General features: G+C 39.8%; 1 protein-coding gene across 1 annotated transcript in view; it reads right to left on the reverse strand.

Annotated features, from left to right (window-relative positions):
• Window positions 1-15,075, reverse strand: part of SECISBP2L (SECIS binding protein 2 like) — a 30,799-nt gene extending 15,724 nt beyond the window's left edge. Inside the window, exons 1-7 of the mRNA XM_056346228.1 lie at window positions 14,879-15,075; window positions 4,460-4,638; window positions 2,762-3,086; window positions 2,118-2,253; window positions 1,457-1,686; window positions 1,340-1,364; window positions 453-568 (exon numbers count right to left, since the gene is read on the reverse strand). Coding sequence (XP_056202203.1) covers window positions 453-568; window positions 1,340-1,364; window positions 1,457-1,686; window positions 2,118-2,253; window positions 2,762-3,086; window positions 4,460-4,638; window positions 14,879-14,896 — 1,029 coding nt within the window. The 5' untranslated portion in view covers window positions 14,897-15,075. The remainder of the gene's footprint in view (window positions 1-452; window positions 569-1,339; window positions 1,365-1,456; window positions 1,687-2,117; window positions 2,254-2,761; window positions 3,087-4,459; window positions 4,639-14,878) is intronic.
• Window positions 15,076-20,320: the final 5,245 nt, after the last annotated feature.

The following is a 20,320-nucleotide window of genomic DNA, read 5'->3' on the forward strand; positions in this document are numbered from 1 at the left end:
TATAAATCTTAAAAAAGAAAGTTTCAAAGAAAACAGGTGTGAGAAGACAGGATTCTAGTTCAGCATCGCATCAGAATCTTTCTTTAGAAAGTTTGAGGGTTTTTTTATTCTGAAGCACGAATGGGTCAAAAACTGAACTAACTTTTCTATACCCACACTGTCTTCATTTCACCAGTTACTTTATATATGCAATGTTCTTCCTAGGAAGATACATATAAAGAACAGGCTACAGGCAGAGGATTGCCAAGTACATGAATATGAATATATACGTGCACATCTGGTATAGCTCTAGCTCAAGAAACATACACGGTAAGATGTGCAGCAGAACTCTTGAGTTTCTACAGTTTTCATTCACCATTTTTACTATGTTAATTATCAATCCATTTAGAATTCCTTATTTTCACATTACAAGAAAAACAAAATATTTAAATTTAGAACCATTACTAACATACCTGTGAACTATTTCTTTGCTCAGCTTGTCTTCCACCTCTAGAAAACATCTGAGTTTTTTCAATCCAAGGTTTTTTTTGCGTTGCCTGGGAATTTACATTAGTCCAACCTATACCAGCTGAAAGAGAAATGCCATCTATGAAAAAATGGATTAGTATGACAGAACACATCATAACAACACACATGCCAGCAGAACCAGTAACACAATTTTGATACAAATAAACTTCTCTGAGAAAATCCAGCTCTCCTCTGACAACGTTTACTTCTATAGCTATTTCTAGACATTAACAGAATTGCCTTTATGGAAAAGTCAGATGACAGACATTCAGACTGCCAACAAGTGATCATCAGGAAGCAGTCAGATAAAGGAAATCTCAGTTTCACACCCATATCCATTTTGGTTCAGTCACAAGTAATAGCCACTAACACTACCCCACACTACCTGACTAATCAAAATATTTATTCACATTGCAGTACTTTAAAGCTTCTAAAAAAGTATCAGTACTTCTCAAACAGAGGATGAGAACTCTCTTGCTCTACTACTACCCATCTAAGAACGGCCGTCCAACAGGTTAACGAAGCTTGAGGATCAAAAGAGAAACGCAGCTTTGTCTGAATGCTTCCATTGGAGTCTTTTTTAATCCTTTAAAGAAAGGCAGCTCTTGATAAATCATTAGCAATAGCTACTTCTACTTGTTCATTCAACAAGTAATGGGCGTTTTGGTGGGGGTGGTAGGAATCACAGTAAAAATGTATCTTCAGAAGTATCTGATCAGTTAGTAGCATGCTGAAAGTAGATCAAGAGATGGTTCCCAGAAAAAGGTAAAAGTAACAATATGAAGTGACCCAGCCAAATTGTGAACAGCTCACCAGCTAAGACAGTGCTTACTTGTATTTATCGATGGGTCTACAACCTGAAAAGGAAAGAAAAAGGATTTTTTTTTAGTAATTTTTATTAGCCTTTAGGAACTATATATAGTTAAGCGACTCAGTTACATTTACATACATTCATTGCACAAGAATCTGTATTTCTTGAAGTCATGGCTGCAGCCTGGTTATTGCCATGCTTAGGACTACAATAGCCGCTGTCACTGTCAATGTCTGCTTCACTTGCACCTTGTTCACTAGAAGACTCTGCAGCAGGGTGAGAAGTTCTTCTGCGCCTGCCTTTTGATTTCCAAAGCATTGTAGAGGCGCTTTCAGAAAGTGATTTATTAGCTATATCTGAGGGAAAGTCTACAAGAAAAAAAGATAAAAATAATTACTTGTGCAGGAATCATTAAGACATGAGAAAACCACACATCATAAAAACAAACGGAAAAAGCCAAAGTCTTCGCAGGTGACAATTTCCTTTTAATAAAATTTAAAACGGCATTGAATTTGAACAAGTTATGTCTAGGTCCGACTATTAATAAACTCCTTCAAGAAGAGTCTGTTTTTGACAGTGGCAAAATCTCTGCAGGAATACGATATTGTTGCAACATTATAATATGACATTCTGAGTGGGTCTCTGCAGCCATCGGCAGCTTTTCTTCATTATCCTTCTTATCAGCAAAGATTTCTCTTAAAAGCCACATCTAAACTAGGTCCACCTTCTTTTAGGAAAGATGGCAACTGACACATAGTTCATGTTAATTCATATGCCCAGAAGATGGGAAATAGATTACCTGTTTGCTGTGATGCATCAACCAACAAAACAATCTTTGATCTGTTCTCAGGACCTGATGAACTAGTCTCCTTTTGAGTGGCGACATTTTTCACTGGAGGACGTTTATTTTTTATGTGCATCTGTAACTGCTGTTGCTGTTTTAAAATATTAGCCACACACACACAAAAGTCATACGATTTTACTTCATAGTTGTAATCAAACAAAGCAATTGAAAGTTCTAGTGCTCTCTACAGAAGCCACACGTTTAAAGACAAGAGATTAAGAGAAATATTCATTAAAATACTTGATTTATTAACCTCTTCGCAGTATTTTCTGCATGAACTGTTTGTTATGATGTCGAAGTATCAAAAAAAGATAGAAAAAAGCAAGTATACCCATACTCTAAGGATCTAATTTTAAGCTCAAATCAAAGTAGCAGAGAGGCAGTGGAAGGGAGTTTCCCATGTAACACTTGCAGGTTTTATAAACTCACCAAGTATCTCTGTAAGACAGAGTTTTGCTGCTCTCTCATTAACACCTTTTCTGCCCACCTTTCCACTGACACTACTGACATACCTGTTCTTGCTCAAATGAGATGCATGCTTCCTGCACAAAGATATTTTTCTATACAGTCCTACCTACCCTATTAAGAAGCAAACTTACTTTTTGTATGACAGGTCCCCTGTTACTGCTTCTGCTCCGCTGACTGGATAATGGAAAAACCTGGCCCGACGGGTTGGGACGCTCAGTGCATTCTGTAGTAACTGTATTTACAGCACTTGCTGTTTGGAAGGGTGCAGAATAGGGGGCAGGGAAAGGATGATAGAAACCCATGACCTGAGCACACGGTGCTGGCATCAGCTGATAATACGCATATTCTGTAGAAACAGGTGGTTGTGCAGATATTATAGGATAAGCAAGGTATGGTCCTGCAGGATTTGGGTTGGGTTGCTGCCATCTGATGTCATTGTTATATAACGGAAACTGTCTGTAAAAATCAAAGAGAAAGAAAACTTTTCAGTAAGTTTTTCCCCTCCCAAGGTAATTCAGGCTTCTAACACCCCCTCAAAAAAACAACCAACAACCACAACTCATTAGTTTCATGAGCTCCTAGCTTTTAATAACTGAACTTAAATTTGTCTGGACTTTCTTAGAGATGCCAATTAAATTATTCACAAGCTCATATCACATTCAAGTGCAAAATAAGTATCTTTGTTGGTCTTTATTTGTATAAACTTACTGAATTTTAATATTAAACTTAGAAATAAAGCGCAAGATTTCCTTTGAAAGGTATTTTGGACCCACAACAATTTCATTGTTTTTTAAAAACACATACAACCCAAGTAGATACCTAAGCTTACACAAGGTATGATAGCAGACTCATGGAACAGTGACATTCATTAGCTAACTCAGGGCCAGGTACTTGAGTCCACTGAGTTGCCAACTCACCCTTGTTCAAAATTTCTGTGAAAATGCAGGCCTTAAGAAGCACAGGTGAAAACAGGCATTTAAAAAACTTACACTGAAACCAAGCATGGAGACTTCCTCCTGTGTTTATTTATAAAATAACGCACTACAAGGTGACCCCCTTGGAAACTATGAATACAATTCTCTTCAAACCCCCAAGAGACCAGGAAACCATCTACATGGAAAATGCAGATGCCCGAGTATTACAGAATAAGAACAGGAAAAGGAAAGATGCAGGATAATTTTACAGACCTGTAGCAGGCAGTTGCTGAAGGATTATTTTTGTTCTTACCTATTTAAGTGAAGGAGCACTGAAGCGCTGTACTAAGCAAAAACTCAGTACGTTTTTCAAAACCAAACAGCGATTATTATTTATGCCTTCAATACAAAATAATCAACACTGAAGCTGTGCATTCGGTGAACAATGCATTTGGGCTAGAATAAAGAGTTCCTAAAGTCCATGTATTACAACCAGTTACGTAAAGAGAACTGGATACAGCTACACCCAATACAAGTGTCAGCTGCATACTGTTCTGCCATGGCAAGATCCAAGGTGAACACCTGGAACCTTGCTTCAGCATCAGAGATTCAGACACAGACCTCTTGACTGCTCTGGAAGATGCAAGAGCACAGCAGGTGACTGAGGGATTTGTACCAGATCTCTGTAGCCAGTGAAAGAAAAGCAGCAAAGAATATGACTAGAGAAAAGTAGAGGAAAAGAAGGAAGGAAATAAAAAACGATTGGGGACAGAAAAACTTCATCCTCACCCACGAAGGTTGTAAGATCAAATATGGTGAACAAAATGAATATACAGCCAACAGTCACTGACTACCAAAAGTTTAAACCCATTTTGAAATAGATCATCTTCTATGAAGACCGCAACCAATTATTACCTATTGGATTGGTTTTCCTGTACAAATGGATAGCAAGTGATCAGGTAGCTAGGGATAGAAGCTGGTTCCATGCCATTAATTCCTCCACTGTCGTTAGGAAGCGCCATTGGGATCATTAAAGTTTCCGGACCCTTCTTCTGAGGAATAAATGGTTCTACTTCAGCTGACAACTTGACATTCTTAAGGAAAAGAAAAGGAAAAATGTCTTCATTAAATATGATCATAAATTGTTTGGGAAAACTTAGATTCATAAAGTTGTATGGTAATTACCACAAATAGCAGGCAAACTGATGACAAATGTACGAGACTTCTACAGTAAACCAAAAGAGGTAGAAAACAGTTGGCAAGTGCTTATTATTACATCCTTCCAATCAATACAGGGTGTAATACAGATCATCAGCATTTAGCACTTGTATTAACCTTTACATTTTCAAAGTGCAATACAAGCACTAATTAATTTTAAAGGGACTGAAGTTCAGATCTTGCAGAGGATATACTAGTCTGAACACAGAAAGAAATCAAATTAGCACTGTAGGTGGAGCACAGTTGTGTAGGCTTTCAGAAGAGAAACCAACATATGGAAAATGCAGAAATGCCTGGCCTGCTCTACAGAATTGACCATGTTCCTAGGCAATTATAAAAAAAGATCTTCCAGCTATAAAACTATAGGTTTACTACCGAAATAGATGGTATATCAGAGAACCCCACACACATTCCATTTGCACAACTTTAACATATTTTGAAGTTTTAAGACTATGGTTAAATTTTGCCATGAAGGCGACATTAAAGACTGCTTAGAAATAACTTTTAAACCGTGCTTTCAGAGAAAAGTATTGCCTCCAATCCTGAAGGTATCCTCAACACCTTATAAGGTGTTTTTACCCATACTTTTGGTCTTGTATGGAATAACTGGATCTTAAAACAATGGAAAATGCTTTATTCAATAAGACAACTGCACATCCGAAGTACCCTTAAATTCTATACTCCACTAGAAGTTACATTCAGCCAAAAAGTGTCTTTTTTTGTACAAAGATTTCAGCTTAATTATACTTGTCTCACACTAGTATCTCACAGAATACCAGTTTCTAAGAAGATTCTCTCTAATGCAGGCAAGGACTCCAGAAACTTTTCCTTCCATTGTCTGAGAAAGAATTCCAAGGGCAACACACTTGAGTACATGCTCTTATTTTACAAATAGAAGAGCATAAAGGTTTCATGTGCTGAGGACAGGCTTATATCCTTGCCACTACCTGCAGAACAACCACATGAGCAGGAACATTTAAACAATGGGAGCTCTGAAAATATGATGGCAAGTAGTCCTGCATCTACCACACACTTCTTAGCCCACGTCCTCACTCTGCGTCAAACCCACACTCCATCCAGAGACAGCCTTACTGTCCAATACCTGAATCTATATTTTTAGAAGTCCCCAGCATTTTTTTTTTATTAAGATCCCATATTTGTTTAACAGCATGGGGGCAGAGGAGATGGGAGGGGCCAGTCCAAAGATGTTTTGAAAGATACTGTTGTCCCAGTTGGTAAGAAATGCTACTTTTACATTAAGGTACCTACTCGTGAAGTATCAGACTGAACTAGAAAAAGGAGGTCAAGCCCCACTCATGCAGAGCATTGGATCTTTGTTTAGTTAGTCCAACACACTTACATACAGAAAATCTAATTACTGAGCAAAAGGTAGAATCATCATCAAGGAAATTACCAAGACCATGAGTTACACTGTAATTCACCAAACAAGTTGAAAACCAGCTAGTATTTAAGCACTTTGCCATCAGGTACTTTTGGAAGGAAGACAGGAAAAAAAAAACACATAGTTGAGACTGTAAAAGCTCCCTAACTTTCATTTAACTATAATAGTCACTATTACATCATCATAACTACCAGTGACTGACGCATTATATTTTTATAATATAGAAGTATTTTCAGTACGTATTATTTATGATTGTAATACTAGAATTCCCTGCCAATTTCAGAAATTAAACCAAAAGTTTTGTTCAACCCATTCTTTACAACTCCAAATACAACATTCAAACTAAGTTATTGTGAAGACAGTCATTCTTTAACAGGCATTTGGATGACTTGAACAAGTGGAATTAAACTTCTCCTACAAAAAGTGTTAGTACAAAGTATCTGCTGCTTTTTTTTTACCCATTATCAGATTTGCTAATTCATACTTTGAAGTTTTATGCAGTATTAGCTGCAGCATTAGCTCAATTTTCACCATTAGCCATTTCCTGTAAACATCAGTTCTCCAACTAATTTCTACTTAAACATGACTCACTTTTCCCAAATACCATGCACATCACTGAAAAACTTTATAAACACAGAAGGAAGCTTTCTAAGTGAAACACTGTTTAGGATAGCAGATCCTTATTTGCAGGATGTCTGCAAGTATTAACTTTGAGATCAAAGTTACATCCTTAACAACTTTGATGGTAGAACATTCTGCAAGCCACAGTGACCAAAGCCAGAGCTTGTTTATAATTGAACAGAACATTAAAAAAAGTTACACAAAATGGGCGAAAAAAGGCAAAAATTGTGGAGTATAGAGTCCACAATTTTTACCCATTTCTTGAGAAGCTTCTCTGTCCTTGGACTTGTCAAAGTGTGCTGAGAAAGAGGAAATACCCCTTCCAACAAAATGAGTCTATGCTTTTATATGCTTTTTTAGTAAAAACATTAGTCATTTACAGGTAACACTAGTGTAAGGGACCTGAGGTTTAAGCAGCAATCAAGAAAGGAAAACAAAAACATTAAAAAAATTAAAAGACAAAAGTGGAAGGGGGGGAAGTACGTCTCAGCAAGTTACAAGATTCCTTAATAACCACTTTTTTGACAAGAATACAGTGTATATTCTGAAAATGCTTATGGCTATAAGCACCAATATAGAAGCATCGCTGCCTGCTGTGCAGCAAGGTTTACATTACAGTAAAACAACTACCTCTATATAGGCAAACGTTCCTTCCGTCTACATTGACTCTTTCAACTCCTGAAGTCACCTTCAGAGGAAAAGCTGTGGTGCAGCTGCAGCAGCACCGACCTTGTCCAATGCAAATCAAACACCCTGTTCTACCCAGAGCTTCCTCCCTGACCTCTGGCACATCCCTCAGCCGCCGGGTGACTCACCTACCCCGCTGCAAAACTCCAAGGCATTTTCCCCAACACCAGCACCATGAGGATAAACACTTTGCATTTAAAAAAAATAAAAAAAATTGTCAAGTGCTTACATACAGCGAACTCATAATGAGTAACAGAAATACCGACACCGATACCCCTCCCTGGAAACTAAGAGGGGGGTTTTCATGCTATTTCAAGAGTGCCAGGCAAAAATATTTGTTTAAGAATAGATTCAGTTGTGGGCTGGCCTACAAAACTAGATGGCATAAGTGTTCAAGGAACACACTAAGGCTGTCTCATCCACAGAATATTCAACGGTAAAACTAGGACAAGTGCTTTACAAACACCGTATTCTTAACGAAGCACTGAAAACTTTCCAACTATCATTCACCTCCCGACAACATGTCAAGTGAACTTTAGCCAAGGTACTAATTATAAACCACTCTAGTACCAGCACAGAAAATAGTCAAAACGTTTGTGATTCAGGTTGGGACAAGATTTCCCATTTCAAAGGGCTTTCCCTATATTACTTTGGGAGATCCCTGTGTAAATAAAAATCATTTCTTAATGGCAAGTTACTTGCAGAATGGTGTCATTAGAATGATTTGTGATATTGTATCATATCATCATTATAAGTAGAGAACAGCTTCCCATGAAGTATCAAAAAAAGGAGATAAAACCAATCAAAGCAGGAGCTGAATGACTGCCATCAGCAAGGGTGCCACAGCAAAGCATCTCAAGTCAATTTCTGAAGGTAATCCCTACCCTCCTTCTCCATCAAGTATTTTGATGAAAATTTGATTTAAATCTTTCCAGTAAAAATCTTCCAGATTTTGGGGCTTTTAAAAACATTTATTACAAAAACCCACCACCACAACTTATTTGACAAGTTTAGAGAAGTTCCATTTGAATTATTCTGCTTGATTTCACCAGGTTCAAACAACTCCGAGAGGCCCAAACTAGGACAACTTTAATGTCTCCTTTCCTGTTGCCCAGTCTCTTATACAGATTATGATTAACTATTGCTAAAGTAGAACAACTGGCTGATATATTTAATTACCATTTTCTGTACAGCTCATAACTTATTTAGCTTACCTACAGCGGTAAAAGCAATACAGCATATCCTGTAATCATAAACACATACAGGTGTAATTTGAAAGTTAATTTCTTTTTTTCCACCTCCAGAACTTTAATAGTATCTGTTAAAGGAATGAAAACTGCATTTTAGAAAGCTTTCTTGTGCAGTTTAATGTGTACCTACAGGTAGGTTTCATTCGCGAAGGTTTTGTTGTGGGGTTTTTAAACAATTTCAAGAAACTTGTTTCAGAAAAAATAATAATTTAGGGAAAATCTCTGGGTTTTAATTTCGCATTTTGTTCTGTAGGCGCTATATATATATACATATCCACATCTATCTCTATCTGCCAACTCAGCAGAACAGCAACTGAAAATGTAAACACCTTAATTCACATTTCAAAATCATTCTGCAAGCATAATACAAGCAATCCTCAGCACAACTGATACATCTCATTAGGTAACAAGGCCCTATTTCCACCTCAGGGTGGAAAACAGACAGACAGCTCAAGTGTATGACCAACAAAAAAATATTGCTTCCTTACAGTATTTTACCAGTCTGTCTAAAATACTTCAAAGTTCCTTTCTGCATAGGATGTGTCTTCAGATGAGGACAGTAAACATCACTAAACTTAAACAAAAAGGAGAAACTAGTGTACTAAGTCAGGTCAGACTGCTAACCAAACCAAAACATAAACAGAATTAACTCTCTAATGTGATTATCCAGTTCCAGTACATTTCACAGATGGCTAGTGGTTTCACTTGACATGCAAGTGAAACAAAACAATGTTAAATAATTTGCCCAAAATGATCTAAGCATATTTTTTAGGACTCTGGTTTTCTCCACTAGGAAGGAAGGCTGGTGGAGACAGACAGCAAAGTAACTCCTGGCATTTTAGGTCTCCTGGCTCCCAATATGTTGTCAAAACAACAAAAATAATATTCCCTTGATATTGTAAGGTAAGCATTAGTGTAAGAAGAGAAAGCAAAAAAACCCCACACTAATTCAGTATTAAGGTGCTGCTGCTAATTTCTCATTACACTGGACAAGCAAAAAGTATCTCCAACTGACAGTTCCTATTCCTTTTAACAGGTTAACTCTGTGTCTTAAGCCAGATACAGAAATAATAATGCCAAATAGTTTGTTATTGTTGTTTGTTTTTTTTTTCCCCCCCCAAATACCATGCTGACATGCTTAAGACTCAGGGGAAAATGCAACCAGTAACAATTGAAGTAAACTCCAGAATAAGAGATAAGAACCTTTTTTTAATAGTATTTTGTTTCAGAAGCAAATACTAAGTGCATAAAACAAAGTGCATGCAGATATTACGAATGCAATTTCTCCAAGATTTCATCCACAAAGTACAAATGGAGTGACAAGTGCAAGTGAACAGAACTAACATGACTGATCATGCCATTGGTTTATAATCACAAATAAGCAAAAATAATTAGACAAGAAAAATTTGTCAAACACTAAAGGATTTGGGGGAAGGTTTCTACCCTTTTCCTAATCCTTACAACAGAGGACTTGGGATACTAATTTACACTGTAATCACTGTCACAGTATTGAGGTTTATTCTAGCCTGCATCCACTAAAAAAAAAATATCAACTGTTCGCCACTGCCATTGACATCAGTAAATGCAGGGTCAGATCCCAATAGTTAACAAAGTAGTATGTGGTTTTGATCAGGCAATATAAAGTCAAGTATTGCATATAACAAAACCAAATATAAAATTATTTTTGAGTATAGCTTTTTCATGTTAGCTCAACCTTTCAGATCACAGGGCTAAAAAAAGATTTATTGAAATTGACCTTTGATAACCAAAATTGATTCTAAGTATAAATTTCAAGTCATGCTGAAACATCAGATTTTCAATCAGTTGCTTATTAATGGAAGCACACCCCTTCAAAAGAAACCCAAGATTTATACAGAAGTCTCTTTTGTAGATATCCCGAGTTTCAATTTACAAAATGTTTTGCAGTAGCTCATTACATATTTCAGTCCAACAATTACATCTCTTTCAAGACAGCATATATAGTGAAGCGATCCTTTGTTTCCTATATAAAAGCTACTGTAGTCATCAACAGCTGCAAAGACAGAAGATGACACAAGCAGGAACAGACTGGTAAACTTTGTCCTATAGTTATAGCACTGTATGTTTAATCTTAGAGAAGTTTTTGATCATTGTAGCTTAATGTCATTCAGCATTTTCCATTAAATAGGATCTCTGTCATGCTCTCTTAGAAGAGCTTGGATAGCAATCTTACCATTTACAGGGTGAGAAAATAGACACAGATGCCACATTTCAGAGGACTATAATAAAATCAGCTGTTTTACTGTCTCAAAGTCTGGAAACAAGTCTCATCACAAATGTTAAGACAAAAACATAGCTCAATTTTTATTTTTAAACAAAACAATTCTGCTTCTGAATTTTGGATTTCAGAATTTAAAACTCATTTGAGTAGTAAGACAGGTCACTTTCCATCTATTTTAAGAGAAACTTTACAAATATGGAAGTCATTGTTTCTATAATTAGTTGCTTCTAAGTGGCAGATACTTCAGGAATGGTAAATATGCAGTCCAACTGGAAGCACCAGCAGCAGGCCATTGAACAAAGCACAAAATTTAATCCTCCCTATTTAGATTAAACACAGTAATTTCAATGCAACACTATGAAGTCAATCTTTCCCTTTTCCCTCAGCTCATAAAAAGGGAGCCATGCATATTTCTCTTCCCTTTCACAGAAGAAAGTACCATGTTCAACACATAACAAAACTAAGTATTAAATTTTTTTACTTATATGTAGAAAATGAGCAAGTGGCACAACATGACAAGTTGGTATGTTTAAACTCAAACCCAGAGTATGCTAGAAAAAAGGGGGGCAAACAAAATGTAATATTTACAGTTACAAAGCTTGCCCAAAGATAAAAAAAGCTACCAACAGGACCCTCTTCACTTATCTGGTTTACAGCATTGAACAGTACATACAAACTTCTAAACTCACACGATCAACGTGTAGTAGTAATACTTGAATGTCTTGTAACATACGTACTAAGTATTAATACAAACCATTCATGTAAATCAGCTTCCTCATCTCCAAACTAGTCAATGACAAAAATTTGTGGCCAAAAAGTTAAGATCTTCATATATATCATATCAGTAACAACTGGAGAATATATTCTATAACATGGTAATACATAACTCACAAAACAAATTCTTCCACATTTTCCAGGTTCAAGATAAAGTAACATGCAAAACATGCAGCACAGGAAAATGGACCTTTTCCAGTTTGCCTCAGTTGAAAATTCTGCCACAGGTAAGAAACACTGAAGAAAATTAGATAGGATAAAGAGCACAAAAGCACTGATCTAGACCTACTTCTATGGCAAGCACATTATCAAGCCAACTGTTGAATGGTCAGGAATTGTAGAGGGGAGCAGAACAGGCTGTCTTTAAGCAATACTAATACAAAACACAGGTCACTGATTTTGCAATTTCACCTGATTTCTCAACTGCACTAATGGAACCAAATGTCTTAATCATTGGGCAAGACAAGTGTACACCACTGAGAAACATCAAAGCACAGCAGTACCTTTGAGAGGTGTAGTTGTTTCTCTTTAGCTTTCTGCCACAATCAGCTTCAATAGAAAGAGTGCCAGAGGTCACGTGCCGAGTTTTCTCTCATAGGAAAATAACCCACACTTAACTGCCAAAAGCTTTTAACAGGAACAGTTTCGGCGCTGGTGTAGACAGAAGTGAACTTCCACACCCACTACAAAAGTCACAATGCGTCCTATCATAAAAATAACTGTAAACAGTTTTATTATGTTTTCTTCTATGTCAGCTTCCAAAAATATCACTAAGCATATTATAACAATTATACCGAAGTCATACCGTAATTACTGTAACAGAAACGTGTAGCGCATTCTACAAGTGACATCTTTTCACCATTTTTGTTGTTAAGGCATCCAAATATTCACGCTGCATGACATCTTACACTAATTTACTATGCCGACACAACAAAACTCTTTCCAATAAATTCCCCATCAACAGTACTTATAAACTCCATTTACTCCTGAAATGCTATACTTCACCACAGTACAATATTCCTGCGCCCTCATATTCTAATTCCACAGTAGTTATTCCTACCAGCACATACAGTTACCATATTCTGGCTGAGAGAGTATTCCGGGGGAAAGGGGAGAAGAGGACAACTACTGTTATGAATGCTTTAATATTCATTTATCAGATGCCATGCCAATACAGGTGCAGAAAAGAGCCCAAATCAAAGACTTAACACACAGAACTGATGCAACCTTACCAAACACCTACACTGGTAGATTACATTCAATTCTTAAAGCACAAAAGGTTGAAACCCAAATCATTTAGGGATCTCCTAATCAAGATGCTACCGTATAATGAGAAGACAAAAGCAAGCAGATAGTTGAATCTTTTTAGAAACTCATCAGGTATTAATTGTCTGCCTAGAAGCCTTACTAGTGACTAAGGAACCGACAAGACCAGATACACTACAAACAGAATAAACAAGAAGATGGTTCCTGCTTCAAAGAGCTCAACTGCACCTCCAAGTTGAAATACTGCACTTAGGATAACAACACAGACTGAGTTAACACTTTACACTGTCAATAACACAATGATCCTCCGTTTTCATGAGCTATTTCCAACAAATAAAAAGAGAATGGTTTGATAAGGGCATGTGTGTGAACCTCCGGTAACAAAGAGCTCAAACAACAAGGAATAAATATTTCACAAGTGTACTGCAGTACTAATTACAGATGAAGCCGGGGCTGGGGTGGGGGGGTGGATGGGGAAGGGGGACACACAGGGACAGGACCAAGCACACCAAAACCTAAGATTTTAAAGCAAAAAGCACAACAGATTTGACTAATTAAATTCTACGGAATAAGGTCAGGTTTTCTACATGAAAACAAATATGAAAGCAGGTGTCTAAAAAGTGAATTTAAAATCATTATCACACCAGAAAGGCTAGTAAGACAGACACAGTGGGAGCCGTAGTGTAACAAGGTACGCTGTTCACTAACTTCCTTAGACATACGGACTAAATGAAAAGCAACAGATCTTTACAGGTGCATCGTTTACTCAGTAGCTACTTTGCTACAGGAACTTGTGTTATTTTATTGATTAACCCCACTGTTAGAACCCCTGGAGACACCACTAGAACTACCAAAATTAAGAACTACCGGAAAAGCAGTAATCCACAAATTTTCACCACATTCCACTGAAACAGAGGCTTAAAAGTACGATCAAGTGGTTATGGTCGGTAATTTCAGATGTATCTTTTAGAACTGCCTCCTGATGATGAAACATTTCACTGTATATACGTAACAAATCATATGAACCCTTAAGTCCCAGCTTAAGCTACTTCATACCTACGGTTCAAAGGGTCTTAGGAATAATGCCAACTGACCACCTTGACAAAGCCATGCTAAACGTTGAAGAAAAAAACAGCAACTTGTAGCATTAGGGAGCTTAAGCCCAACCCTTGCTCACCGGGCGACCCAGCTGAGACCATGGGCTGCCACCCAACACCGAAACCTTCAGCCTGACACTGGTATTTCAGTATTTCAGCAAGAGCAACACGTCTCATGTCGCAAAGTTCTCACGAAGCCTGTAACAGCCTGGAGACCAGGCAGGTTTAAATTAAGTACCACGAACCGCAATCACCCCCTAAGCTGCACACAAAGCCTGGAGGCGCAGGAGGGAGCAGGCCAGCCCGGCGCCTGACGCCCCTCAGCCGACACCCGGGAGCTGCTCACGGCCCCCAGCGGCTCCGAGAGCGGGCCCAGGCCCCGCCCGGCCTCCCGCCCAGCAGCGGGGACGGCGGCCGCGCTCCCCGCCCGACAAGCGCCCGCCGGGCTCCCGCTTCCAGCCCCGAAAGCGCCCTGCCCGGAGCCCGCCAGGGCCCTCCCGCAGCGCGGAGGCACAGCAGCCCTCCCCCCCTCACGGCCAGCCCCGTCCCCCCAGCCCCGGGCGGCCTCGGCAGGCCGCGGGCCGCGCCCTGCCCCTCCTCGGCCGCCGCCTGACGGGACGGGCCTGACGGCCGCGGGTCTAACGGAGCCGCCCGCCGCCCCCCGCTCGCCCCCCTCCCTCACCACGGCGCCGCGGCGGCACTACCCCCTCCCGCCGCAGCTGTTTACGGTCTCCCCTGCGCCGAGCCCGCCCCTCGCACCTTGTCGGCTTTGTCCATGGCTCCAGCTGGGCTGGGCGGCGGCTTTAATAAGGACGGCGGAGGGTCCGAGCCGCCTCCCCCATAGCGCTCGCTTCCCCCGCCGGGTTCCTGCACACACCCTGAGCGGCGCCGGCCCCGTTCGCAGCTATCACGGAAACCGAGCCCGGCTACGCCACGGCCGGGGGCGGGGAGAGGAGGGGGGGCGGTGGCGGGGCGAGGGCGGCGGGGCGGGACCATCTGAGACGGAAGCCGGGCGGGCCCAAGCGGCGCCCAGCAGCGCACCTTCCCCCCCCCCCCCCCGGCCGCGGCCGTCCGCACACCCGCCGACAGGCCGGGCCGTGACTTCACCGTGAAAGGAACACCCAGAGCTGACGGGGGCGCGAGGCCGCGCTGCTGCCGTCGCCCGCGGCGCCTGAGGGCGGCAGGTGCACTGCGGGGCCCGCTCTCCTCAGAGGCGGCGCCGGGGGAGGCTGCGGCCGCCCGTGTCCTTGAAATTATCTGGAGCATCGAAGAGAGGGAAAAAAAATAGTCGCGATTTATTTAAAGGCTGAAATCTAAAAACGTCGCACAAGCGCCTTGAGCGCGGGGCCGGGCCGCGGCAACCGGAGCCCCGCGGGCCCCCGCCAGCAGGCCGCTGCGGCCGCGGGGGGGGGGGGGGCGGGGCGCTCTCGGAGGTCTGCGCCACGGCCCGCGGCGCAAATTTATTTATTTTTTTAATTTAAAGGCAATAAATTGCCTTTATTTTGCTGCCCTGGTTTTAATGTGTGCTTAATTACCCTAATGCCATGAAGTCCATGAGCCAAGACTCACACCCGAGCCCGGGGAAGGTGTACGAGCCAGTGCCACACGACAGTGTATGTGCCCGTACATGTTTTCCATATGTAACATTCCTATATTCATTAGGCTAATATGTCTGCTGTATGGCCTTAATGGAAATCAAGCATGATTTATTTACAACTTGACTGATGTTTTATCAACGTTCCTAAATCATGGCAAGGGGAAAAAAAACCACCGAAGTAGAACCTGACTCAGTAGTTTTGCAAGAGATGTATGTAAATGATGTTCTGGAGCAGAATCCTGAGCACTCCAGGTAAAATAGATTTATAAAATGTATTAATACAAGAAATGGGTTTCTGCTTGATAGAGGTTTAGAGGTTCCTGTGAGGAATAAATGGCCGAGTTCAGGGAAAAAAGCAAGCCTATCTCAGAATTTGACAGAAACTGAAACTACTAAAAATGTCTCTGCAGAGCAATGCTGCTAAAGCTTCCTAGATTTAACCTTTATTTTTAAATTAGTTCATCTTTCCAGATTTGTGTTCATTGTGCTATGCCACAATTTGTTCTACTTTATAAAAAAAAAATATTTATTGGATTAATCCACATAATCCCTGTGTCTTTTCTTAAAGAGTTGCTCTTCACCACTAAATCTCCATGTGTAACATACAGCGTTCTGAAGATGGCTATTATACTGCACAGTAAGATCTGGTCTTGCAAACAGATGACACCAACAGAGAACTTGGGCAGACTTTCACTGCCTTCTGTGCCATTCCATCCACATCAGCAGGATCACCATCTAAGCATAACTTTTGCCTAAATGTCTGCAATATTACTTAGGTAGGTTCTGTGATGAGTTTTCATGGGGTTGCAGCCAACAAAATCATAGGTCCCATGGATCACATGGAAAAGGGAGAGGGTGAAGTTGTCATCCCAATTAAATTTAACAGTAGGATTTGTGTTACCTTCGGTAAGGACAGTGTTTTACTACAAATGAAGAGAATAGGAGGGCTGTTGCTGCAGCAACCTAATTGGTAACAGAAACCTCATCTTAACTGGAGAAGCTGTAGCAGTTGTACACTAGCATCCCAGCACGGTTCTTGACAAGATTAAATGGTCAGCAGAACTAACACAAGTGTTCCTAACCCTAGGATGCCATTTCAAGGTAGTAACACAGACTAATTTCAGGTTCTGATGTTATGTTCCCAGGGGCTTTTACACAATGATATTTGTTATTTCAACACAAGAAGTCATGAAAGTAAAACTGGGGATTAAGCTGGTTGTATCAAGAGCTTTCAGCTGATGCAATGGAACAACATTTCATCAGTCATTCATGAACTTAACGAGATGTAAATCTACAGATAAATAATTATGAAACATAAAATAAACCACCTAAATTTAATCTCCGTAAATCAAACAACAAATCTCTACTGAGTAAAATGTATTTTTATTCCCAATAGTTGAGTATGTTTTGCTTCATTGTGCAAAATAGGTTGACTTATTTAAAACCTAGTCACTTTTCATTTCCCAAGTAACGTGGGAGAACTTGCCTGACTGGACAGAAAACAGCGAAAAAACCCCCACTGAAACAACTAGAACAATTGTCATCTTGTATTGGCACACCAGCATTTTAGTGTGGAATGCAGCTTAATTTGTCCAAATTGGTGCTGACCATGGAACATATATTATGACATTTGCTTAAGATAGTTGCCGTATTTTAAAAAAATAATGACTCATTATGGCAAAGCTGTTCATTATGAAATCCTTCTTTTGTTCCCAAGATACATACCAACAGAAAGGTCACACTTGAAAGGGCTGTTATGCATACTCAAACAACAACAAGAACTTCTAAGATCTAAATTGGGCAGTGATTAAATAGACATTAGATCTACATAAATCTATACAATATACATAATACATAAAGTCATGCTGGGTGACCCAGTGGCCACTTGAGTGAAAAGAACCCATCTCCCATAAAATTTAACTCTGTGTTACCACCAAAAAGAAAAACATACCAAAGCATTGGAACCAGTACTGTTAGATCTTCTGTCCACAGCTATCACAACTATGCCAGGCTACCTGGTTACATCATTGTCATCTCGACTGAGTGTTGTATAAGAGAACTCAAATGTGTCACAGTCCTTAAGGAAGCCATAAAACCAACCCTGTTTAATTTAAACACATTGGTAATTGCAGTAGCTGATTTTGAATATTCAGTCCAAAGGGTGCAGTTCCCAAATCTGGCAGTTTGTAAACAATTATTGCTACTTTTTTTATTGCAACATGGACTAAATAAGTGAATAGTTTGGAAGTAAAAATGATGCTTGAACCTAGCAGGTACTGGCTGCAGTTTTGCCAAGTTGTTGGGCTTACTGCTACATCTGCTGGATAGTGGAAATATCCTTCCTGAAAGCAGTGGAGGACACTCAACAAACGAAGAAGAAAATCTAGGTCGACACAAAAATAAAAAATGGACTCTAAACCAAAATATCTCTGCAGTATGGAAAGGCACTTGATAATGACTGTATTCAAAAATTAAAGTCACGGGACTACAAGCAAACCTGAACAGTGCATGTGTGGCTATTCACGTTCTATTTACACCTAGTGGGTACGAAGTCCTACGAAACACGCGAGGATATGGTTAAGCGTGTCTCTCTGAAATCAAGGCAGCTTCTTACACTGACAGCTGAACATACGTATAAGCTTAATCGCGCTGGCCTGAAAGAATGAAATAAGGGTTGCTCAGTAACACCCCCGTCCACCCCCGAGGTCTGAGCAGGCTGAGACTGAGCTCCACGGCAGCGCTGCCTGAATGTGGACTGCAACAGCACAGGCAGCTGCGGAGGCTGCCACAGCGAGCAAGTAGAAGAGGCAGCAGGAATGAAGCCGACTCCAAAACCGACAGTTTTACTGGACTGGGACTAAAATCTTCAGCATAATTATAGAAAAAGACAAGTACAGAACACAAAGTGTATCTTGGCAAATAAACATTCATATCTCATGATACAACATGTAGCATCCTGCACAGGCAGCTAAGGGCAGACGTGACAGGGAGCGTACTGCAACCAGAGAGGGATGGTGAGCTGGGAACTAGTGAACAAATCTGAGAATCACGATTCTGACAGCAGCATGCGATTACTACCTGGCAGCAGCCACAGCGAGCCTAGCACGCCCACCGAGAGCAGCTGCAAAGAGGCAGCAGAGCCAACCAGGACAGATCCTGCCTTGCAACTCTTTGTAACATGGCCAGGAAGGGATTAGCTTTTACTCTTGCTGTAATGCTCACAGTAATTACATCTAAAATTTAGTGCTAAATATGCAGTTATTGTAATCCAGATGCAGTTTGCAATCTACCTTTCCACATATTTAGAAGCATTTAAGGTGGTAATAATCCTTTCTGTCAATATCTTAATTAACTCTTAACTATGACTAAGTGTAATGTAGTATTTTACCTGGTCGCTAATCTGGTTCTAAAACATATTTTTAGCACTTTTCCAAATAGAAGCTTAGCTGTTAATTATTTTCAAGTCACTATTAACACCTGTGTATGGAAATTTAGTTCACATAACTGCTGTATTTTTGAGAAAGGAGTACTGTCCAGAGGGATGTACTTTTGCTCTTAATCCATACATACACAGCTCCTGCTCAAGTTCATTAATTCACCACCTCTCAAAAAAACAGAGAAAAAAAATAAAGTGTGAAAATACAATCTTCAAATACAGACACAAAGTTTTACAGCTGACAACTTCTGAGTAATTACAAAAATCACAATGTTTATTTAGAGACTACAAATACCTTCATTATATTATCCTGCCAGGTGCATTTCAGCTGCATTGCTTTTTTTCTGGTTATTTTGGTCAGTATAGTTTTAAGCCTATTTAAAATGAAAGGAAAATGAAACCCTGACTACATCATGGTTTCACATCCAATCCATTAGAGAAGGGCTTTGAGATGAGAAAAGAATACATTCCTCCAAAGTATGTTTGAGAAATAATAATAAAAATCTAAAATGCATGCACCCACATCCTCCCAGATTTTGTTTGCATGATGTTGAGTTCTAATGCATAAGCTTCACAGCAACTTAAAAGCAGGGTTTACATAAACAGAGCTTAATCACTATTGTAATCTTACATAAGATTACAACAGCCACTAAAATATTCTTTTGCGAACAGTGTTACTGGTACTAGCTAACGTGCCAGTTTGTGTATACCAACAGCAACACAAGTGGTATAAAAACATCCAAAAAGTTGTGAAAATGAACAAGGAACGAAAATTGTAGAAATTTAATGACTGGAACTGAGATTGGAGAATGCAGTGAGGCTGCTTAGCACTTCTTGGACAACCTGCAGTGAAATAATTCCACCACCCACCCCCCCCCCCAAAAAAAAAAAAAAAAAAAAAAAAAAGACCAAAACATTAATTAATTCATCCTCATCCTTCAACTGCTTGTTCACTTTTCCTGAGGAGGTAGAAATAACACTAGAGCCAAATCTACCAGTGACAAAGTGGGCTACAGCAACTCCTAGCAACTTCTGCTGCAGTTGTATGACAACACAGGTTTCCCCGCAGAAAATTCTCATCTCATCTTCTAGGTAAAGAATTATGAGAACTCAGAAAAGGGGTAGAATCCCTTAGGGATTATATAAATCTTCATTATGTGCCTAGAGC

This window comes from Falco biarmicus, chromosome 7, assembly GCF_023638135.1.
Source record: "Falco biarmicus isolate bFalBia1 chromosome 7, bFalBia1.pri, whole genome shotgun sequence".
Lineage (NCBI taxonomy): Eukaryota > Metazoa > Chordata > Aves > Falconiformes > Falconidae > Falco > Falco biarmicus.